We start from the raw sequence: 23755 nt of genomic DNA on the forward strand, positions 1-23755 counted from the left end.
AGTAAACAATCCGACCATTTTTCAAATTCTGTCATTGTTTAAAAGAATGCGGTGATACTAAATTCTCAACTCCAGACTTTCTTGATTACGCGGGTTTGGACATCCTTAAATCTGTAATATAGTTAATCTGGATACCAACATGTGGCTTGAGCGTTGTCAAAACATCGTTTTACTTGTTTGGTATTATATTTTTTCTCAATTATTTGTGTACATCACTTGATTAAAATTACTGCGATCTGCTATATTGTTAATAGAGTTGTACATTATGCATATAACTTATCCTTTGTAGAGTTATTTGTTTATTATTTATTCGAGCAATAAGCTAAACTTAAATGTTTAAATTGACAAGTCGATAACCGTACAATAATTACATAGAAAAAAAGGAAACGAATGTATTATGTATGTATAGGAATATATGTTCAAATGACATTAAACTATAGACATTCATGCCTTGCGGATATTGATCCGTAATGTAATCGAGTAATTAGTTTTAGAATATCCAGCTATTCAGAAATCTAAAATCATTGGTTTCCTAGACAAATACCTACTTACCACTTCACAGTGTGGTCAGTATTGTCTTTTTCTATATTTTTTTTTCATTTCTTTACTGATAATGTATGCACATATTACTTTAACACGCGTTATTGTAATTTCCCGGACACATTTAAACAACGCTCCGTGGTTCTATGCAATTTTTATATAACCAGGTTTTCCCCCAGCGCTGAACAGCTTGCAATGATGAATGACTATATTCTCTCATTATTATTCATGTACGTTCATATTTTATACTACGGTACTGTGACAAACAAACAATCACGTGTCAATGTACAAAAATTGCTGGTTGAGAGTAGCCATTGAATATGATTCTTATCATTACGTATAAAATAACATTTTTCTAAATTTTAATCTACTTTGTTATGTGCTGTTTAATGCTAACTTATTTGAAAGAAAAACAATAGTGTTAAACATGGTTTCGCGACAAAATAGTGCATTATAACAGTTCAGTGTTCCAACTGGATAATCCCATGATTTTCGTAAATCAATCAAATTAGCCATAACCGCAAGAATCGTAGGTACTAATATACTTTACGATGTAGTACCTATGACACGAAGCAATTGATTATAGATATAATCCATAAAAACTGTGGAATTTCCAAAGCTTCGTATACATCAGCTTACCCAGATCGACAAGTTATAACTGAAAATTGAAGTGTAATATTTCAATGTCTTGATATTGACAATTTTAAATGAAATATTATTTATAATAAGACTGATTAACGTCGATCTTTGAAGGAACCAGGATTGTAAGATCTGGATTGTTGAAATCCCGGATAATTTTGTGGTTGCCAACTGTTATTTAGTCCCGAATTTCCTTGCCAGGTTCCTGAAGCTTTTTTGGTACTGTCGTTTGGTATCCAGCGTGAGTCATTCATAGCTGGACCACCCTGGGATGAATTCCACTGGGACTTGTTACCAGGTCCAGATTTATTTTGCCAAGCATCACTAGGCTTGCCCCACGTATCCCCTATCTGATTTTCCCTAGACCATCCAGAGGATGGGCCTGGATTATTTTCGTACTTGGGCCAACGATCTTTGCTGATATTGTTACCATCATCTCCCCAAGGATCCTTAGCATCATCTGGAAGATCGTTCCAATCCTCTTTATCAGCTTGACCCCCCCATGAATCCTTTGTAGATCCTATCTGATCTCCCCATCTAGGTTTCCCTCCGTCACCCCAGACAGGCTTACACTCTTCTCTTGGCAATGGTCTCGGGAAGCTTTCTTTCCCCTTAATATTCCAATTGTCTCCGTTCACTCCTCCTGATGAGTTTTGCCATCTGTTTTCAGTGGCTGGTTGCCAATGTTCTTTAAAATCTTTATTAGGGACAGCTGCAGACTGTTTGTTGGCCCATGTATCACCATTACCACCACTGCTGTTCCATGACGCATCGTGACCACCATCTTTCAATTCCCATTTGTCCTGATTCAAAGATTTCCGATATCTATCATTACCTGAAGGATGTTCCCAATTAGAAGTGACAGGCTGCTGCCTCTCGTCGTGCCATCTTTTTTCAGGCAATCTTTCAGCGGGTCTCTGCCAAGTGTTCTGCTCAACTGCACCTCTGCTCGGTATGTCCCAGTCGTCGTCCATTCTTCTTTGCGGTGACACCTGACGTCTTGTAGGTGAAATGTGGCGTCTGGTAGGAGACAACACGCGTCTAGGAGGAGATATAGCCCTTCTGGATGGTGAAATCTGACGTCTTGATTCAGAGATTTGAAGTCTGGGCGATATCTGACGTCTTGGCGGGGATATTTGTCGACGTGGTGAAGACATCTGACGCCTTGGCGGTGACAACTGACGTCGTATCGGTGACATGTGTCTTCTTTGCGGTGTTATCTGGCGTCTAGGTGGCGACAGAGGTCGTCTGATCGGTGACGCAATTCGTCGAGGTGATATGGGTCTTCCCATTACAGATATTTGATGCCTGGGGGGTGAAATATGCTTCCTAATAGGGGGTGAATTTTTTTTCATTGGCTGGAAAGGTTCCCACCGATTTTTCTCCATCTGTTTCCAATGGCCTCCTTGTTCCTGTTGTTTAAAATTCCCATCGCGACCGTGATACCTGTCAGGTGCCGTATTCTGGAAACGATTTCCACCAGAGTCCTGTTGCGAACCAGATGCCATTATAGCATTCCTCGAGGGTGCGACATTGTTGAATCTGTCATAATTTCCCCTAGACATTGAGTCGTCGGGTTTCGTAAACTCTCTGTTAGCTGTTGTGATTAGTATATCTTGAGTCCCCATTTCCTGAACATAACGACCTTTCAGTAGCGGATCATTCTGGATCTGCACGTTCGATGAGCTAGGGACATTTTCAGGAGGTGCAATACGGTCCCATACAGAACGCGGTAGTTGGCTCTGCAATTTATTTGTCTGTTCAAGCACCATATTCAACATATTCTGAAGTTGCTTAGCTGTAGCAACATCTACAGTAGAAGCCGGTCCGCTCAACTTCTGCTTAGCCATGTCGAGCATTTGTTGCTGTTTTTTAACCTTTTCCATTATCTCAGGCTCTATACGGTTACTAGATAATCTTTCCCGCAAGTCAGACTGATCCTTATGATCCCTAAATCTTTTCTCACGACCTGGACTTCCGCGAGGCACGACGCTTTCTACGCTCCATCCCCGTGATTTTTGTTCCTTCTTAATCATTGGGCTTCGATTTCTGTACGGGAAATTTCTTCGTGCGGGATCTTCATACTTATTCATAATTCGCCTATCTTCGTGCACTCTATAATCCGGAGAAACTCTACCGACAGCCCAGGGTTTGAAATTTCCTTTTTCGAACCTAGGGGCAAACTTTTTAGGAGGCACATGCGGCCTCTCTGGAGAATGAACTCTCTTTGGCTTGAATTTATTTTTGAGTGGTGGTAATGGAGTCTCCTTCAATTGTTTCGGAGGCATGAATTGAGATTTTTTGGTAAAACCTGGAGTAAACTTAGCTTTCTTCGGTAAAAGTTCTACCTTGTCAACATATTTCTTCACAGGAGGTTCGACTATTTTTGCTACCTTATTTAAGGGAACTTTTGCTTTTTTAGCAGGACTATTTGCACCTTGGGTAGTCAAGGTTTTTGCTCCTTTATCCGCGATTGATTTTTCTTGCGATAACGATGCTGAAGTAGCCGGATTTACCCAAATCCGTGGAAATTTGTTTATCAACCGACGTTCCATCAATATAACAACCTCGAAATGCGGCCCAACTGGTAAAGTGTCCACAACACATGCGCGAATGGGTATAAAAGGATTTCCAAGATTTCCATTACCCGGTCGTGTTAACTCCAATATCGAGCGAACAGACTGCTTTGTTAAAGTTGTTACCATTACGAGCCGCTTCAATGACAGAATCTTCCGCAGATCCGTCATTACTTCAATGGCTGAAAAGTTCAAAAACAAATACAAATTGAAAATCAACAATCTTGGAAGAAATTATATGATATTCGTAGATCGAAATATAGCAAAAAATTCAAATTACCTCTGCCTATATTAGTGTTGGTGTTTACAATCGCAGCAGCCTTACAGTTTGACAATACTTTAGCAATTGTAGCCATCACTTCGGCAGGTTCACCCATTACAAATGAAGCATTTTTGACGCCATTTAATTCGCTAGACATTTCAGCTTCTTCTACTTCAGACGGTGAATCAAGTCCAATAACTTGATGACATTTCTATAAAGCAATATTTATATCATAAACATCGTACAAGTAAAAAAGCAATCAGCATATAGCATTTTTTATGATAAATCATGACCCACTCACAGATGCAAGCATAAGCCCAATGAGGCCTGTTCCACACCCTATTTCAACAACTGTTGTTCTAGATGTAGGTGCTAGCAAGTCGGCAACAGCATTTCCCAAACTTTCTGCACCTGCTGCATTCGACCAGAAATTTGTCTTGGGCGCCAATTGTATTTTAATGCCACCAACAACCTCATCTAAAGCTTCAGACCCAAGTAAAAATGTTGTAGTGGTATTCGTTGTACCTCCAGTTCTGAAAAATACCGTTAAAGTTCAGTAAATAGATTGACCTTGGATTTAGAGAAAGGCTAATACTCTTTCAAAATTGTCAAATATCCGGCGAAAATAATAATCTCATAATCACTGTCACATATTCACAAAATAAGTTGGAAAAAAATAGTTTTATAGGCGAGTGCATCACTCACTTTGTAACAGATTTGCAGTAGAGTGATTTGACCTTGCAGTCTTTGCCTGGGCCAACTTCATAGACCTGTTTTAACTCATCCATAGTTGAACGACCAATGTTTCTTCCAGTTGCAAAGAGCATTAGTTCATCAACACGATTACACCTAACTAAAAGCCATAGCCACTCTTGCTTGACAGTTTCTTTCTCATCTGTATCACTACGTGTAGAGGTGTCTTCAGACTTTGACTCTTCATTAGTAACAACGGCAATTTCACTGGATGTTTGTGAAGCTTGTTCATCAACGGATTGTGTTGTCTGAAGAAAGTCTTCGAACACCTAAATAGAAATGAAAAATTTGTTTGGTAAACAGGACTGGAGTATTAAAATTGTTCTGATGCCATAAGGTTTACTATGTGCAGTCATCAAACTTGAATGGCTGATGAAATATTTACATTGAATTGCTTGTTCTACACCAAATTAAATTAATTCGTGACTTTTGATTGCGTTCTGTTATTGATGTTATAATTCGAGTTATTGATGTTATAATTCGAGTTATTTCATTGAAACCCAGGGACTTCATTGTAACAAAAAAAAATAAGGTATGTGAATGTTAACGAATTCTAGAATATGATGCTAAAGAGATAAAACATATCTCAAAAGTTATGGAAGGTAGGCTATGTCTTCAGGAGCTTGTGTAATTATGATAGAAATATCTTAAAAAGGAAATAAGAAACAATCGAGGGTTTGTCACAGTGTTACACTTGTTGTTTAGCAGATATTTCGTAGAAACTTCTTTGTCAAAAGTAGTTTTTGTAACAGAAAACAAATTGATGAAGAAGTAATAGTTGCTGAGAACATGCAAATTCAATTATATTTTTCAACTGGACATGACTGAAGATCAACTTTTTTAACCATGATAAAATATCGTGTTTTGCAGACAGTTTATACATGAAATTTCAAAGCCTACTTCAGACAATGTCATACTTCAATTTGATATAGTAAACATGGTAAATAACATATTTAGAAAGTTTTCTCAACTTTGCAAAACGGATTTTCGTAAACGTGTAGGTATTTTTTGAATCTTTGATAGACAAATTATTTCTTGCCAACAATTATTTTTCTGATATAACGTTTAACAATTTCATACTACGAAGCCATTGAAGAAAATCTTCTGTCTAAGATATTTGACAGAAGAATTCAAATGCTTGTGTACAATTAACATAGCCACTGTTGGAAATACCGATAATTTAAATTTGGCTATAAAATCATTTTTGGCACCTGTTACTCATCAAGTGCTATTTTGCAATCAACAAAATGACAACTAGATTTGCTTTCAATTGTCTGCTAGGAACAGCGATATCAGTCCATATAATATGAAGCACAAACAAAAATCACACAAGATTCATTTATCGAGAACCTTTCGAGTGTTCTACTGTGCGATCTAGAGTTAAAAATATGTTTGACTACAGATCAATAATCGATTGTCCGAACTAGAAACAGTTACTTTTTCGTGAATTATTTTCCGACAATTATTTAACCTGCCAAAACGGAATCAGCTATACCAACATGGTAATCTCAAATTTGATATTAAGAGAATCGTTATTTAGGAAATATGTAATAACTCATGAGCCTTTATATCACAATGCATAAATGTAAGTCCAGCTTTCCATGTAAACGATGATCGTTCAGGCTCTTTCAGTCAATAGGGTTGTATGATGAATCATATGAATATTATACAAACAATACTCCATGTATTAGATTGTCTTCCATTCCATACGAGCTTTAATTCAAATCAATCCGTACTTTCCGTAAAATAAATTGTGATTATATAGAAATTAACATCCAACTTCCAATCCAGAATTATTCAGAATTCATATAAGCTAGATATTCCTCATGTACGGCATTGCGACTTATGTTCGGTTTCAACTTCTTAATCCCCAAACCGAATTAATCATTCATGCGTTTTGAATGCAATTTACTCTAGAAGATCCAAATTCTGATGCTGAGATTTGTCGAAAGTTGCGTCACATTGGTTGATGATTGCAAGTTCAAGGGACGGATGGGTATTCGAATATTCTTGCAATAACTGTTACGATATCATCATGGATCTTACGTTTTCACTCTGTGTTAGATATGCCATTTATGTATACTTATTATCAAGAAACAGACGATAACATTGGGTATTCTCCAAACCATTCTTTGCAGGTAAGGTAATCGTAATTTTCTACTGCAAAGTTTTGCTGAGATACAAAAATTAAGCGGCATTCGCGCAAAATGGGCTTGGAAACATTTTCTCTTTGTTCATTTACATCCATTTCACAACATGTTAAGTAATGATCAGCTGAAAGACTTTTGTTGGTATATACCAATCACGTTCTTGAAATGTAGTTGCGATGATACAGCACACAGTTTTCTCAATATCTTCTACTCCAATGGTTTTTGTAGCCAATAAATGGTCCAGTAGTGTTGAAATACTAATGCTGCAAAATAGCGAGTGTGATCGTTTTCTGTGTAGACTAAACAGTTCTTCGCCTCACAAGTGTTAATGAGAACTTGGCAATATTACGCAAATGATATCAATTTTTCATCTTCTCATCTGCAGATGGCTAACTGGATTCTGTACAAAAGTAACAGTACAGGTTAGCTCATTGCATTCTGAGGGTTGGCAAATGTCTTCTTAATGCAACCCAATCAGAAAACGGGATGCAGCATATGTAAAGATGTTGTTACAGAAGTCTTGAATATGAACTGGCTCCCTTGATGTAGCATAAGTATATGTAATCCTCAATCCGTACTAGTGTTCGTCTTGAGTGTGAAGTCATGGCGAAAAATTTAAAGCCATGATGTTTAAAATGATGAAAAACCATATTCGACGCGTTATGTTTTTTGATTATAGTAGAATTCTTCTTTCTTCCTTGAATACAGCATCACGTAAAATATCTTCACACCTCAGCATATTGCTAACATAATTGGATTTGATAATCCATCCATGAAACCAGGCACTACAGATGTGTTCTTCAATATGCTACTCAACGCAATAGCGTTGGCTTGATTATTTTCCAGTTCTGTACGATCTTGAACTTTTTCTAGACTGTAATCCTCAACTTCAATTCCATAATAATGAAATACAGAATTTTGAAGTAAGGAACTTGAACCTGCAGTTCAGTCCAGCGTGGATAAGAAAATAATATGCTTAGAATACCAGAATGTGGCATTTGGTGATATTTCAACTTCGATAAGACCTGCACATCATCACAATATCAGGTCACGGAGCAACGCAAGTGAGTGATAGGCCTCCTAACATATTTTGTAAATTGGTTTGCATAACAGGAACATTGCACTTGAAATCACAAAGTTATTGTCAGGTATTTCATATGCCGTATCTAAGAAGGATCCCATTTCGGTTTAGCTTGCATCTTATCAGCAGTAATTTCCTTGCTATTTCGAAGATAGTGTGTATCAGTTTCACTAGCGTTTCAGTTGAGGTTGCAGCTTTGATTTCATCCTCAAATAATTATTCATTGCGCTTGTTTCATGTGAAACTATTCAAAGTTGTAGATCGTTTTTGAACTCGTCTTTGGTCAATTATACGTTTTTTTTCCAAGATACGTTTATTGCCGATTTATTTCCACCCATCCCTTGGTAAACACATGATGAGAAAACATGGAAGTATACAAGCGTTTGGAAGTTATTCGTCTGGCGATATTGCGTTTACGTAGCAAAAATTATTGTACCTTGACTGCTTTCATTACAAAAGGCGGATATTGAGAAGAATTATCGGTATCAGAATCCCATACACCGGTTGGAGTCAGCCGCCACATTGTAGAGCCACTGTTCCCCGAATGAGTCTCCTCCTTGTTAGTGTTTTGCTTCTCTGTTGACTCTTGTACAGGCTTTCTGTTGCCTAAACATGTCACATAAGATTTCTTATCTTATTAAACGTAATATTACCATCACATGGCAAAGAATTTCAATTTTCCTCAATTAAAAGCATATTTCAATCATGATCTCTGAATTTTCTAGATTATTTTTCAAACATCCTTTTTACGCAAATATAATTATTTCTTCAAAGAAAACTTTTAACTGGTTGTTTCCACCTAAAACATATTAAGAGTAGCGTTAAATATATATCAAAGAACATTAATTATTCGTCGAATGAAAATACGTATATCTGCCACTGTGGCAAGCTGATGCCATTTAACCATTGAATACAATGAATAAAACGTCGCTCCCTGAGTGATTGTACGCTCAGCAAATGTGATATTATCAAAATATAAGTTAATCTTATTTTTCCTAAACTTCACTAATTTGCAGTTTTTGTTAGGTTTGATCAACTGTGAATAGTGGCAAGAAGTTTATCTGCTAGGCGTAATAACTAAACTTCACTTGTATATTTTTTTTTCAAGCAATAAAAGTACTGAAGAATTAAGCTAAATAACCAAATAAGCAGCGTACAGTAGAAAACGTAAAATGGTTAGATACAGATTTAACTATTGTGAACAACCACAATATCATACTGTAAATAAATCAGCCGATTGTAACGATCGATATGTCACAGCATTCCATGACTGGTTACAGTTATTATTATGAAGTACCAATGTCGATCTTTGAATAACAAAAGTTATTGCCGTTGATATGTATGTAATTATATTATATGCAATTAGCAATAAGTGTCTTGAAATGCTAAAGATGAGTTTGATAGGTACAAAATACCATTTGCTTTCAGTTAAGGTTTGAATACCAACATTAAATTCACAAATAGTGAATTCAAGGCATAGTGCAGCTTTTCGAGTCATGCGCATAAAAGCAGTGAGTTTCATATCCATGAGAAATATCTCACATCATTCACTTGGGAATGTGCTGCGGCAATGGATTTGTCTGGATCAAATAATATAATACATGGTAGTCACAGAGTTTTTCAGTTTAATTTATCATCTGAAATCTGGTTTCAACTACCGATGATATCAATCATTTTCTGCATTGCCCATTCTGGGAGAACAGTTACGTTTCCGCAGTAGGGCACCCCGTACTCTTCTCATTTACAGTTGCAACGGCATGTCCAAAACCTGTTCCAACTGTGAATACTTCGACAAACTTCAGGTTTCACGTAAGGCTTGCAAATCATGCTTAGCTCAAAATATTTATAATCAACGACCATCTAATTGTTGTTAATAGGATTTGCAAAAACAATATTAATTGCTTGCCGAATGATTTAAATAACAAATCCAGGAAATAAAACAAATTGTTTGTATGACAAAACGGAACACGGTTTAAGATAAAAATAGTAGTGGTAAAGAAGAATAAGAGTTCACCGATACTGAAATCTTCACAACTTCCAATTAGCCACTTTTAGCAACAGTATAAATGTATCGTAGGCAGGAAAAAAAAATGTTTAAAACTTCCTGGATAACTTATATCATTTGTCATGTCATTCTCTACTGATCCAATTCTTCCTTGATCAGTTTTATATTCACCACCATAGAACCATTACATCTATCTTGAACTGACGCAAATGATTTTCTTACTCACAATGGCAGAGAGATGGGACTGCCAGTAAGCTGTCACAAATTTTTTTGGATAATTGTGTTTTCCTTGAATCATCCAGATCAATCATAAAACAAGTCCAGATTTGTTGAAATTATTCAGTAACAATAGATGTGTGATTACTTTGGTCTATGAAATCATAGCACATCAGTTTGTTTTTTTTTTTTTTTTCTCAATTGGAATCTATTTTTCCATGGATCTGATTGGCAGCTTCTTAGACATCTCACTTGTTAACTCAAGTTGCGAGTCAAATTCTTGTTGATAATAATCATATACTTGCTCACAACATATGTTCATGTACAAATATATATGGTACTTTATGCGATTATGTATTCCACATAATTTAATCACGTTTCGTAATATCATGGTGAGTTATGACTCATAGGCCATGTTGATATCGTCATGTGTGCTAGTTAATTCCGCATATTTGAGAAAGCAGATTTTACACAGTCAAACATGTGTAACATGGTTTTTACGATGTAAAGACATTGCAGGGTACTTGCAATTTCTGAAAAATACTTAAATTGTTATTGATAATTGATATTTGTATGTTGTTCAAACGTTGCAAAACAGTGCACCAGCATCGGACAACCCAAAATAGTTGTCCCAAAAGAAATCTGACGACTGTCTAGCATACTATTTAAACATACGGGTAACAGCAATAGCAGCACTTTATTTAAAACGCATGATATTGATACTGATTAGATCATCATATCGAATAGAACAGAATCTAGCTGTAAAATTGGAATTAAAATTTGAAATTGTTTATTTCAAGTTGATGGTTGTTGCAATGCATTTTAATAATAATCAAACAAATGAACAACTAAAGTCAGAGAACTACATTTTAATTTACATACAAAAACCTTTTCAAACTATTACAGAAGGCACCGATAAAGCGCAATTTCAACAGCTTTGAACACACGTGTAATTTTGAATTACAATACAGTTCAGTCTCGATGTTCTTATTAAAACAAGGAAAAAATTGATAGAAACTCCACCATAGCTGCGTGTGAATTATACATAAATTAGGTAGTGAATCAAAATTCCAAATATCAATACAATCTGATAAAGCAAAACAAAAAAGCAAACCGTTGTATTACGTATTAGATGTAACGTTATCACCTTTGATTTTCTGAACTAGCGATTATGTACAGAATTTCAGAATAGAGTTAAGTTTATCTGTTTGGTAAATATTGCAATTCATGTAATCACAGAGAATTTCGAACTTTCAGTAATCATTAAGCCATGCTATGACAAATCTTTGCGATAACTGGATTAAGATAAACAGAAAACAATATTTTCATTTCGAATGCAGTTTGAAATGCATAAGTTGAACAAATAAACTGTATGAAAATAGAATTACCTTCCTTGTTTAGAGTGATTTCAATGTTCAAGCAGAATTTTAAATGCCTACTTACACACGAATTTCCACCGATTGATGTGAGGTTTTTCTAGCAGGCATCGTCGAGGTTGGTCCAATCGACAAACGGGGGTTCCAGTGATAGCTTCATTTCGGTCTAGATACCCTTTATACCGCGGATAAGAAAATTCAAGGACACGGGCTAATTTTGACAATCGATCTTTTACCGTTGCAACTTTTGTTTCCAACTGAAAACATTTACATATTGACGATATTCGGTAACAATGAATTCACTTGAAATCAATGATCACAAAAGCAAAGGCATACCTTTTTCTCGTACCAATCTACACCAGAATCTTTGGATTCCGATTCCACAGTCTGAGGTTTCTCTTCCATTTTTTCAGCTGTGACTTCACTTGGCTCCTCTGTTTTGTCATCTTTTTTGCTCGTAGTCTTCATCTCTTCTGATTGCTTGTTTTCTGGCTGTTTGGATCGATCTTCCGTTGCTTTGTTCTTCTGCACATTTACTTCGGATATATTTGAAGTTGCATTGGTTGAATCAACGTCATCCTGAAGCTCAAACTCCGTTCCATCTAGCACGATGTTTTCTATCTCATCAAGATGATTCATTATTTCTTCATCAGTCATATACTCTCCCGACACGTCTAATTGATCCATAGAAATATCAGCTGTAAAGTCGATCGGCTTTCGAAGACGGGCGTTTTGTTGTGTCAGTGAAAGTCGCTTTTCAGTCAATAATTTCTTTTGTTGGAGTGGATCTAAGGTTTTAGAAGGTTCTTTCGTTTCCAAGCTATCAGCAGATTTCAATTCTTCGGCAGTCTTAGTCTTCGACTCTTTTGTACTTTGCATTGGTACATTGTCAGTGCTCTTGGGTGCTTCGATAGACTTAGCCGCTGTAACTTTTGATGATTCCTTAAATGACGCTGTTTCATCATCATCAATGCACTCGTCTACTACTTCAAACTCCTCTCCTTCAAAAAGCGCTACTTTTTCTGTATCTGTTGGAAATATTGATTTGTCAGTTTTACATCATTCATCATAAAAATTTCATAATAGTTCTGACTTTTCAAACCAAATACTTTTTTTAGATCATTTTACTAAAAATTTTAATATTGTGATCTTCTGAATAGTTTGCAAAAATGGTATCAGATTTCCTAAATAAACATCTTGAAACAAGTTTTACATGATATGACATACATTCGAATTTGAGTTACACTCATGACGCTTCATTCATAATCTTTGGAAAATAAAATATAAATAAAACTTTCTTTTTCAGCTATTCGTACATGCTGCATAAATATGGAGAATCTTTTTATGCAAAACACCGCTACACTGGGACTTGAGCTGATTTCACCATAATTATAGCACTGGCTGCTTTTGTGCTGGAAGATTTGCAATATTTTTGAAAAAATGCCAAGAAACCGAAAGATTAATGTTGTCATAGGAGTTTCTGTCATCAAAATGAGTAATGAGAACAGAATTATCTTACATATACCAGGAAAATGTCGACTACATATAAATCTCAAATTTGTAAAAAGAGTGTAATTTGAAATTTATTCTCCTTCTCTTTGAATCAAGTCAACATTTTCACCTAGTTTAAATGCAAATATTATCCCATAAAGAACTTTGGAAGATCGTACATGTTTTAAATACTATGATAACGTTTAGACACATTTTTTCTAATTCATCTGAAAATTCTGTTTTCGACAGCTATCTTGTTTTAATAACGATTGCAATTTTGAACCAAGATAAAAAGAAAGCCAAATCTGGAAATACGTGATTGTAGAAGGAAAGAAAAAAATAAACGTGGTTCGAAATCAATTTTGCTAGACTCATTAACTAAGTTGTATATAATACATCATTTTTCGTTATAAAATACAAATTCTCAACACTATGAAGCATCAAATCTTGTGATTGAAATTAGTAATCTTAAAGCAACGAAAAATTGTGATAAGACTCATCATTTTGCAGCTTAAGAATAACCGACGTAACTTGTATTTACCAAATCTGAGTTTCTTCATGCTGTATTACAGTTTACTGAATTCCAGAAAATTTTAAAGTTATAAAACAACATATTTTTATAAAAATGCACCGTTACAATGATGCTGCGAAATTCAACCTAATTAAATCTTAAAATGAAACAAATTACTATGCAGATGACAGACCTTCTCTTATGTCAGTAACTATCGATAAAATCATCCAAGCACTGGTGAAAAAGATGTTGACAAAAAATCAGCTTTAGTAACAACTTGTTAGCATAAAATTTAAACTGCATAAGTAATGAACAACTATCAAGCCTCTCAAGAAGTTTACAACTATTTTGCTAAATTAAATTTATAATTAGATTGATTTAATCAATCATAACCTGCTGATTACGAATCTTCACTTTGATTGATAAAAAAAATGAGGATAGTCATTAGAGATTGTAACAAATAAAGAATTGGGCAAAAGAGCATCAGCATCATCGCTAGAAAGATTGACAGGTTCAAGGGTCAATGGGAGTCGTGTAGCATAAAGGATTATCTACGTATCACACGAAAATGAGACGTTCGCGTAGTTTTATATCGTAATATAAGAAAAACAACAAACAAAAAAAACGTGGGCGTAGCTTTGGAATGAGAAATCGTTGTCAGATACCAAGCGAAGTTACTATGTAATCGCAGGAACGTCTATTATAAAATCGTTAAATGGAAACTCACCAGCCATCGCGTTGCGCCCTTAGATTGGAATGCGTCGTTAAATGTACCCTAGTTGAAGCTTACTTTTTTAACGCGATAATGTATGTTAAAAATGACCACCCAATTCACGCTTAAGGAGAACCGTTACACATTACTTGCAACGTTGCAACCAAGGGAACAGTGTATCACTGAGTATAATCAATTTCTCCTAGGCGCCATGTTGAATCACTATCGATATATTAAACAACATACTCCCACTTCCGTTGAGCGAAAAAGGCACGAAGTAAGAGGGAAGGAGACCGAACTCTGCCGAGGCCGCATCCCAAAAGTGGGATCAATTTTCCAGCGATAAGTGAGCAGTTCGCTGCGAAGAATAACCGAGACGACGAGTCACGCATGCGCAGTACGACTTAGCTGCGTCCGTGTCTCGCTCGCGTAAAGTAACTTTCAACACGCAAACGTAACCTCAAACACCACTAGCTGGAACTTTAATTTTTCATATAAAATCATCCGAAAATTGCTTCAACCAGTTCTCCATCGACTAGAATCCCACGAAATTGCAGTTAAAGCACACATCAATTAACACGTAAATAACGCTTGAAAAGAGAGGAAATCGAGAGACTGTAATAACCTGAAAATCAATGTCCCATCCGCAGCGGGTAACAGTTACAAAGTGGACTATGGAGCTCTGGTGAAGAGAAAGGTGACTGAAGTGCCGGCGGCCATATTCGTATCTTTAAATGGTCGAATCAAGAAAAAAATGACGTCACATCACTCGACGCAACCGTGGGAGCTAGGATTGCGTTTATCACCAAGACTTTAGCCCGGTCTTAGCGTGATAAAAAAAGCGCTTGATCAATATCCGATCGGGGAAAACCATCCTAAGTTATCACAGAATTTTTCCACTTAGGTAAATAAATAATTTCTCCAGTCTAACCTCACACTGATTATTCCATACTGACCTTTCTTTCCATAAGATGGATTCAATTTAAATAAATAATAGAAAACCTTTGAGTAGATGCAAAAGTTTATTCTTGATGAGTGACATGGTTAGCCAATATATGAAACACTGTCAGTGTAGCTTTATTCGAGTTATACAAGATCCTTTCCCTCGTTCGCAATCAATTTGGCTACTGCTTATCATAAACTTAAAAATGCCTGTACATAAGGAATGAGATTTGTGTAGGCGGTGCACGGATAAATTATGTTTGATGCTTAGATATTCTGAAAATATTCAGAAACACATCCGAGAGATAGTATCAAGTCATTTTCCTCATTGATCTAAATAAATTGCTACTTTTTCCTGGAATCTAGAAGGATTTATTGTAACTTTAGTAAGGCTGAAACATACATGCTTTAGGTTTTCTAGTTACTTCAATAGTTTTTTCTTTTTTGTTTGCAAGATTCAATGCAATTTGATCATTAGTAATGATCATTTTTAAGTATGGAGTAAAAATGAACTATTTAAATTCTTTCGTCTACAGAGGAAAACTAAATTCGAAACAAGCGATATTTTTTCAAGATCGACCTTATTTTTTTGTTTCTTTAGTTTTTTAACTCAACTTTACTATTTTCAGAATCTTGAACAGGCTGCAATAATGTCAGTTTCTATAAGTGAGATATGCGAAAACACAAAACTAGCTAGGGAAATGGCTTTGATGGGAAATTATGACACATCCGGTGTATATTACCAAGGTGTCATTCAGCAGATACATAGGCTTCTCACTACGATAGGTGACACGACTCGCAAAGGGAAATGGCAAGTTGTGCAGCATCAAATCGCTCAAGAGTTTGAAAAAGTTAAAGCAACTTCAAACACCTTACAGCTTTTTAAAATTGATACTCATGGAGAAAGATTAGTCGGAGGTATGGTTTCTTTCATTCAAGATTCCGGATTATGTTAACTTGACTTATACGAAAGTTCATAAATTTTAAAACGCCATTTTAATATCGAACAAAAATTTTAGTACATCCTTCAGAATAAAAAACAAGATTCTGCAGTTAGCAAAATCCTGTTCCAATATTAAGTATCACACTTGTGCTTTCACTATGAATAATTCTGAAAGAATAAATCTTTTTGATGTACAAGATTCATTTAGAAATGCACACAGTTTTGTGTTTCAAAACTTGTAATTATTATGGAATTTTTTTAATCTTTAAAAATAACTGACCTTACTTACCCGTATTTTGTGAATTTATTGTAGGATCATCTTGTTTATCGACTTTCGAAGAGCCTACACGGGATCCAACTTCGTGGACTTTCGGTGAACTTCGTGAACCTAGTATGTGGCCATCTGCACCACCAAGAGATCCTGACGTCTGGCCTCCTTTGACTCCTGCAGAACAAAAGTAAGTTTATTAATGGTATTTGAGAATTTTGTAATACAATGTGGCAGTTTAAGCGCATCTGATAATTACCAAAAATATCCTATTTGTTACAGCTGGTGTAGGAAAATTGTTGTAATATATTTAAAAATGGATGGACGTAGAAGTAGCATTTCTAAGATATTTCACACTACATTTGTACAAACGCCGTAAAATGCTATCTGTTTTTATCTTTGTAGAAATGCTCGGCCTCAAAAAAATCAAAAACAATCAATTCGCTCAAATGTTCGTAAATCCTCGATTCCACCTGGGAAAAAACAAGAAAGCAAAACTAATTCTAAAAAAGACGATAAAAGACCGACCAAGAAAGATGACTCTGTTAAGGTGAAAAACTTATGTTGACCTAACAAAGTAGAAAGCAATTACATTTATTTTGCATTGCATTTACGCATTTGAGTATTTGTATTTTATAATAAATGTTTGAATATTCTTTGACCCCAATTTTTTAGGATAAAAGTGACTCTGAGAAAAAAGAAGTTGAAGTGGAAGACCGCAAATTTGAGCCAGCTGGAAATGACAGAGATCTTGTAGACATGCTCGGTAAGTACAGAGTAGAGAGCAGTAAAAGTTGTACGATAATTTGCTTTTTTACCTTACCATTTGATCTTCAACATGTTAACTTGAAAACTTTTTATATAGAACGAGATATTGTACAAAAGAATCCAAACATTCACTGGGACGACATAGCAGATCTTTATGAGGCAAAGCGATTGCTGGAAGAAGCTGTTGTCTTGCCAATGTGGATGCCAGACTTCTTCAAAGTATGTTTATTTCTGCAATGAATATTTATCACATACTCTGAAACAGAAAAAGTAAATATCAGTACCTAAAATTATTGTAGAGGAAAAAGTAATATGAATAATATGAATTTATCAGAGATACACATACACTTTTACAGGGAATACGAAGGCCTTGGAAAGGTGTGCTAATGGTTGGCCCGCCTGGTACAGGAAAAACAATGCTTGCAAAGGCTGTGGCCACAGAATGTGGAACAACATTTTTCAATGTCTCTTCATCAACGTTAACATCAAAATACAGAGGAGAGTCAGAGAAATTAGTACGCTTACTTTTTGAAATGGTAAGGGTGTAGTGCTACTGTAGTTGAGAAAACTGACACAAGCCAAATTCACAAAATTCACGTAATTTCATAAAAACAACTCTAAATTGAAAACTGCTTTAAAACAGGCCAGATTTTACGCTCCTAGTACCATATTCATTGACGAGATAGACTCACTGTGTTCAAGAAGGGGCTCGGAATCTGAACATGAAGCATCTCGTCGTGTAAAGTCTGAACTCCTTGTACAAATGGACGGAGTCAATTCGAACAGGTATTTATTTTGTATAACTTACGACATAGGTATAGAGACTATGATTCTGACCTCTGAGTATGAGAAATTTACATAAAAATATATTCAAGCATATTTAAATTACATTAGGTGTTATTTTCAGTGAAGATCCGAGCAAAGTTGTGATGGTACTTGCCGCTACAAACTTTCCTTGGGATATAGATGAAGCACTACGACGGCGATTAGAGAAACGCATTTACATACCTCTGCCTAACAGTAAGATCTAAGAGAAGGAATTGAGTACAAAAAATCATTTATTAATATGTACGAACTAATTATTTTGACTCTTACTTGCAGACGAAGGTAGAGAAGCCTTGCTGAAGATAAATCTTCGCGAGGTCAAAATAGACCCAGAAGTAAATTTGACTGACATTGCCAAAAAACTCGAAGGCTATTCAGGCGCAGATATAACCAATGTTTGCAGGTAAAGTAATTTTCCAGCTTGTCAGCTGTCATCGAGCTTGAGATCAAAATTTATAACACCTGCAACAGTCTGTAATTGTATAGCACGATTAATGGTTTTTAATATTTGGGCTCAGAGATGCGTCTATGATGTCCATGCGCAGAAAAATTGCTGGTCTAAGGGCAGATCAAATTAGGCAGTTACCTAAAGAAGAGCTCGACCTGCCTGTGTCTGTGCTAGATTTTGAAGAAGCTGTTGAGAAATGCAACAAAAGTGTGTCGCAAGAGGATCTTGAGAAATATGAGAAGTGGATGAATGAATTTGGATCATCTTGATAATCCTTATACAAAAAATGAAAATATAGTATAAATTAACTACCTAACACGGACATCGTAACGACTAATGAGTATTGTTAGAATATTTTTTACATGTACCTATCACATTTATGTTTGATCGTTCAAATTTTATAACAGAAAAAAATAGATTATTATTTAGTGCCTATGTTTAAATTTTGAGTCGTTACCAGAAAATTAAATATTTATTTTTGAACTGTGCGACGTTACAAGTGAAATCCTGTGCATGGTTTGGTACTCAACTTACAGGAATGTGTGATTTGCGACTGTAAATTGGTTGAAATTCTGTTTTAATTAGGACAAACATTTGAGTGTTGTGTAGCAAGTACCGTATTCTTCCAAGTATAAGATGACCCAAAATTCTGATACATTATTTCAGGGTGTTTTTCTTAGTTACCCGCACATAAGACGGATCCGCGTACAACATGAGGATGATTTTGGCGGGTACTGTCAACGACAAAAAACCTTGGCTCATATTCAAAACAATACGGTATAATCAAGATAATGAACGTAGTCTGAAATATCTCAGGAATAATACCCCTACGTGCATCCATTTTTAAATACATTACAATTTTTTTACACCAACTATAACAAATAGAATATTTTTGGTAATAATCAGATGCGCTTAAACTGCCACATTAAAAAAATACTAAATTTCTCTAATCAAGTTGTAAGAAACGTAATACATGAGCCATAAGACAATTCTTGTTAAAACTGTTATTTACATTTAACTACAGGTAGTAGAATTTAATAAATCAAATGTATTATACAAGATTTTCTTCAGTGTTCAGTGTCATGCAAAATACGATTATCTACTCTTTCGAGAGAGTAAATAAGCTATAAGTATTTTAATCACAGTTTATAATCGACAACGATCAAAGTACTTTTTATGTGTCAATAGGAAATTGGCAATTTATGGAAATTGCGAATTCTGTACATAATCGGCAAGCCCTTTCTTATCGCTTAGCTGTTTTCCCTGCTTGAAACTGATCAGTTGCCTACGTAACATCGATTTAAATTCAAAGAGCTGTGTGTTTACTCATTTAAAACTATTTTATCATTTTCGTATTGGTGCACAGCCTTGATTCTGCAGTTTTTTTGTATGTTCATCAGTATTTTTCGATTCTTTTGGCACTTTGTACTTCTCCACGTGATCGACTCTCAAAATTCGACCCAGGACCTGAAAATAGAGGCATATTAGTCTTTTTGAAGGCTTCAAAAATGAATAAACTAGTAAAGCACTGAAGTGCACACCTTTGTGCCATTGAAGTTATCTACAGCGAGTATGGTGCTCCTCTGATCCTCGTAACAAATAAAACCAAACCCTTTTGGTTTGCCAGTGTCCTTGTCCCTGACGAGGTTGATGTTTACGATTTCACCATACCTGTTGACAAAAGCAAGAGCCTTTATTCTTGCTTGAAGATTTATACCGCTATTAAATATTTAATGATTCTAATGTAGAAATATTCAACTTACTGGGAAAATATTGTAATAACATCTCCCTCTGTCAAATCATACGGTAGGCCTCCAACGAATATCCAAGCACTGTCTTTGTACTTGTCGTGCCATGAAGATTTACTGTTGCGTACTAGTTCTTGCTCACCTAACTTCGTTATGTTTTTTACATTCCTGAAAAATCAATTATACTAAAATGAATTGGAATAGTGGCAATAGACATTAGACATACTCAAATTTAAAAATTACTGCGTCTCAAACTCAACTTTGTTGTTTACTATTAGGATAGGTTAGAATACATTAGGTTAGGTTATTTTCGATACTAAATAAATACTTTGCGTCACACGAAACGCGTGAAAGAAATGATAGCGAATGTAAAATCAGATGATGCGTAATTAAATGAACGAAACTCACGTTAAGGGGTTCATGGCCGATCAAGGGAAATACTACAGTCTTGTTGAACATTAATATACGTCGAAATTTATATCGCTATTGCTACGAGCATCGCGGTGTCTAGAATTACGAAGCATCAAGTCCATGGTCCGAAGATGCGGGGAATTTTGATAATCGATCAAGTAGCCCATTTAATAAAGGAACTGGTTACGAGTTATACTTTTTTTTTTAACATATTAACCAGACAATCGTCTTTAGCTATCTATAGATGTTTCACGTATATAGGGAATTTATAATAAAGTGTTGGAGGTAAAACATGACATTCCTTACGGAAAAAGGTTCCAAATTTACTCAGTTTCTCAGCATTCGAATTTTGTGGATTAAATTTGAAAGTATCAAAACCTAGTAAAAGTTGAAGTGATACTTTAATTAATTTTTCCGTTATTTTAAGCTTTTTATGGTTCTATGCGACTGAGTTGAAACTAACGAATTACGATGTGCTTCCATACTTGTCACTGTGATGAAATATTTCCAAGTCAAGTAGCTGTGATGGTATTTTCCATTTTTGTCCAAGCACAATTTCGAATTGTATTAATCTACTTATCGGTGATCTTTATTAAAAGATTCACGAATGAAAATACAGATATTTTAATTATAATAATACAGTGATATCAAGTTAGCAAGTATTCTAAACCGTGTTTATGATCGAACTTTCGAAGGGAAACATATTGCTCATAATTCTTGATTACATGTTGATATATTTTTGAAACAACTTTAACACGTTTATCACTCGTTTTATCTAAGCTTTTTAAGAATAAATTATAATTATGGTCAGACATGTTGGTAATTAATATTTTTTATGCCTGATCTATCATTGGAGATAAATATTGTTTTAAGTTTCTCTCGTTCTTGTAACATTTGGACACATTGACATTTTTTCTTATGCATTTGACATTTTTCATTAAATAACAACCAAGTTCACGTTGTCCAGTTTGACTGAGCAACGAACAACAGGTACTTTTATAGCTGAAGCTACATTGATTTGTGTGTATACAGCATATAAGTAGTAGATAATGATCAGTAAACTGATCGTGAGAGGCTGGTTTGATACATATGTTGACATGATGTGTGACTTGATAATACAGTAATTAACTTTAGAGGAACGTGAAGAATCACTTAATTTCTTAAATATTGTAATATAATTTTGAATTTGCAGTGATCGTTGAAATTTCATAACAAGTCGTGTGAAATTCTACATGCAATTAGATGGTTTGTGAATGAGCTTGTTACGATTGTTGATGCATTAAAAGTAACCATAACACGTAATCCTTATGGCATTAATTTTATCTATATTGAAGATGACTATGTGATGATTAATTTGACTATTTCATAGTGAATTAATTTACAACTAATGACATTTATCAATCTGACACATTACAAAATAAAATACATTAAACGTAGTGAAAGTCAGGATTTTAACAAGGATATCTGGAAATGAATTGAGTGGTTTTCTAAATATTTCAAAATTTAACATAAATAGTTGAATAATTCAACAAAAATACAACTACGTTTGAAGCAACATTATGTAGCTTGTTGTCAATTTCTTTGAATTAACCAGATTTGGAGTATGTGAGTGTGAAATGGATAAATAAGTATGGATGAGAACATGCATACAGTTCCAGAATATGTGATTCCTGAAAAATTCTAAAATGCATATGATATTACTTTAATATTTTATAAAGTCAGGCCACATTTTCAGGAACTTGACAATATCCAGGATTACTAGACATTTTATATATACTACACTTACAGAGGGTAACAACCCAGTGCACCTATGATTAAGTATCATCACTCTTTTCAACGTGTTTTCCAGTTGCCGTCATCATCAATTCATAGAGTTGCTGTATTTGCTCATCTCTCATTTTCTCAATTGCATCCTGGTCCAAATCTATACCTAATTTTTTGGCTTGCTGTGGTCCTCTAAGTCCCAGTTGCTCGGCAAGTTTTGTAGCATAATCCTGAAATACATCATTTCTTTATTCAATTGCAAAGGTATAAATAGCGGTGTAATTTTAAATCGAGTGATCAAACACAGCCAGATATATTGCATTGAGGATACTTGCAGCCCACTCTGTCATGAAAACTTGAGCCTCTGCAGGGTTGCAATTTTTATGCCGCCTAAATTCATCGCGGACGTAATTATTGCCCAGAGGTTGAATTTCCAACGGTAAGCCGCGGTGAAGTTTCAGGATAGTTTTGTATAAAAACTTCACCCGTTGCACATGTGAGGTTATGTTCATTTTTGTAAGTAACTAGTCCGCTAAACGTTGCAATAACTAACAAAATTTCCTCATCGAATTTTACCATAGGCGAGCAGCATCATGAATTTTTGCCAGCGATCTTTCAGATTGCATTTATATAATTAAAAACTCGCAGCCGCTCTAATCTCGCAGTTATGTATTCTTCGTGATATTCTTGTTCAACGAAACGAGCGCTCCGAGTGTTCAACATGACAATCATTGAGGAGATTTGAACAGTCGGTAATTAAAATCACAATATTAAATGAATTCTCGATCCTGCATCTGATGTAGAAGTGCGAAACACTCGATTAATAAAGTAAATAGTGGATACACCTATTGCGTTAAAATTTATTTTCTTACTATTTCGAATTCATCCAACATCTTGACCATGTTTCACGTTTTCGTTTACCAGTTCTTAGCAAAATCGTAATAAGGGCAGGAATTATGAGGGTAATTTCAATCGATAAGAAAATCTCTTCGTATGGTCACTCAGCGAACGGGTTTAACTCAGGTCTGAAGTATAAAAAGCGGATTACACCTAAATTCGAATCAGTTGCGGCTGGAGTTTGCGGTGCTTTGCAGGGCCGGTGAGTTTCCGGTTATTCATTTATTTGGTTATGGTATTTTTCTGAACAACTTTTTGTAGATAATGTCTGTCAGTTACATTTCCCAACACTTCAGAGCATTAACTGACTGCAGTAGTTTTTCAATTACCTCAATTCTGTCTATATTTAATATTTATGCATATAATCTTGAAAGTTCGCAATCGGTCACCGCCGATTCGGCATCACTCAAGTTCTTCGTCTGCTTCTCG

The 23755-nt window shown here is 35.2% G+C and overlaps 3 protein-coding genes across 4 annotated transcripts; 1 reads left to right on the top strand and 2 right to left on the bottom strand.

Moving 5' to 3' along the window:
• Positions 1-566: 566 nt before the first annotated feature.
• On the bottom strand, positions 567-16650 carry LOC124303176 (uncharacterized). Its single transcript, XM_046760067.1, has 8 exons — positions 16487-16650; positions 11935-12626; positions 11666-11855; positions 8438-8607; positions 4723-5039; positions 4319-4550; positions 4036-4228; positions 567-3937 (listed from the first exon to the last, which is right to left on the bottom strand). The coding sequence occupies exons 2-8, from the start codon at positions 12475-12477 to the stop codon at positions 1275-1277; spliced, it is 4308 nt and encodes a 1435-aa protein (XP_046616023.1). The 5' UTR covers positions 12478-12626; positions 16487-16650; the 3' UTR covers positions 567-1274.
• On the top strand, positions 14758-19243 carry LOC124303178 (katanin p60 ATPase-containing subunit A-like 1). The gene is made up of 12 exons (XM_046760071.1): positions 14758-14892; positions 14963-15216; positions 15884-16172; positions 16511-16655; positions 16871-17015; positions 17141-17231; positions 17331-17452; positions 17590-17769; positions 17877-18019; positions 18141-18253; positions 18335-18461; positions 18577-19243. The coding sequence occupies exons 3-12, from the start codon at positions 15905-15907 to the stop codon at positions 18773-18775; spliced, it is 1533 nt and encodes a 510-aa protein (XP_046616027.1). The 5' UTR covers positions 14758-14892; positions 14963-15216; positions 15884-15904; the 3' UTR covers positions 18776-19243.
• Positions 18996-23104, bottom strand: LOC124303182 (RNA-binding motif protein, X-linked 2). 2 transcript variants are annotated; one of them, XM_046760076.1, is made up of 4 exons: positions 20663-20851; positions 20270-20422; positions 20048-20177; positions 18996-19973 (listed from the first exon to the last, which is right to left on the bottom strand). In XM_046760076.1, the coding sequence occupies exons 1-4, from the start codon at positions 20674-20676 to the stop codon at positions 19851-19853; spliced, it is 420 nt and encodes a 139-aa protein (XP_046616032.1). In that variant the 5' UTR covers positions 20677-20851; the 3' UTR covers positions 18996-19850. The 2 variants fall into 2 exon arrangements, with proteins under 2 accessions (XP_046616032.1, XP_046616033.1); XM_046760077.1 differs by lacking the exons at positions 18996-19973; positions 20048-20177; positions 20663-20851 and adding exons at positions 22452-22659; positions 22765-23104 and having other exon boundaries at positions 20288-20422.
• Positions 23105-23755: the final 651 nt, after the last annotated feature.

Source organism: Neodiprion virginianus, chromosome 4 (assembly GCF_021901495.1).
Source record: "Neodiprion virginianus isolate iyNeoVirg1 chromosome 4, iyNeoVirg1.1, whole genome shotgun sequence".
Classification (NCBI taxonomy): domain Eukaryota; kingdom Metazoa; phylum Arthropoda; class Insecta; order Hymenoptera; family Diprionidae; genus Neodiprion; species Neodiprion virginianus.

Excerpts from the sequence above, each read along its gene's own strand:
- LOC124303178 (XM_046760071.1), top strand. The coding sequence starts at position 15,905 with ATGTCAGTTTCTATAAGTGAGATATGCGAAAACACAAAACTAGCTAGG. Across the intron at positions 17,016-17,140 it reads AGAAAGATGACTCTGTTAAG|GATAAAAGTGACTCTGAGAA; the intron begins GTGAAAAACTTA and ends CCAATTTTTTAG. Across the intron at positions 17,232-17,330 it reads AGATCTTGTAGACATGCTCG|AACGAGATATTGTACAAAAG; the intron begins GTAAGTACAGAG and ends CTTTTTATATAG.
- LOC124303182 (XM_046760076.1), bottom strand. Across the intron at positions 20,178-20,269 it reads GTTATTACAATATTTTCCCA|GTATGGTGAAATCGTAAACA; the intron begins GTAAGTTGAATA and ends TTTTGTCAACAG. Across the intron at positions 19,974-20,047 it reads ATAACTTCAATGGCACAAAG|GTCCTGGGTCGAATTTTGAG; the intron begins GTGTGCACTTCA and ends CTCTATTTTCAG.
- LOC124303176 (XM_046760067.1), bottom strand. The coding sequence starts at position 12,477 with ATGCAAAGTACAAAAGAGTCGAAGACTAAGACTGCCGAAGAATTGAAA. Across the intron at positions 11,856-11,934 it reads TAGATTGGTACGAGAAAAAG|TTGGAAACAAAAGTTGCAAC; the intron begins GTATGCCTTTGC and ends AAATGTTTTCAG. Across the intron at positions 3,938-4,035 it reads CAACACTAATATAGGCAGAG|CCATTGAAGTAATGACGGAT; the intron begins GTAATTTGAATT and ends TGAACTTTTCAG.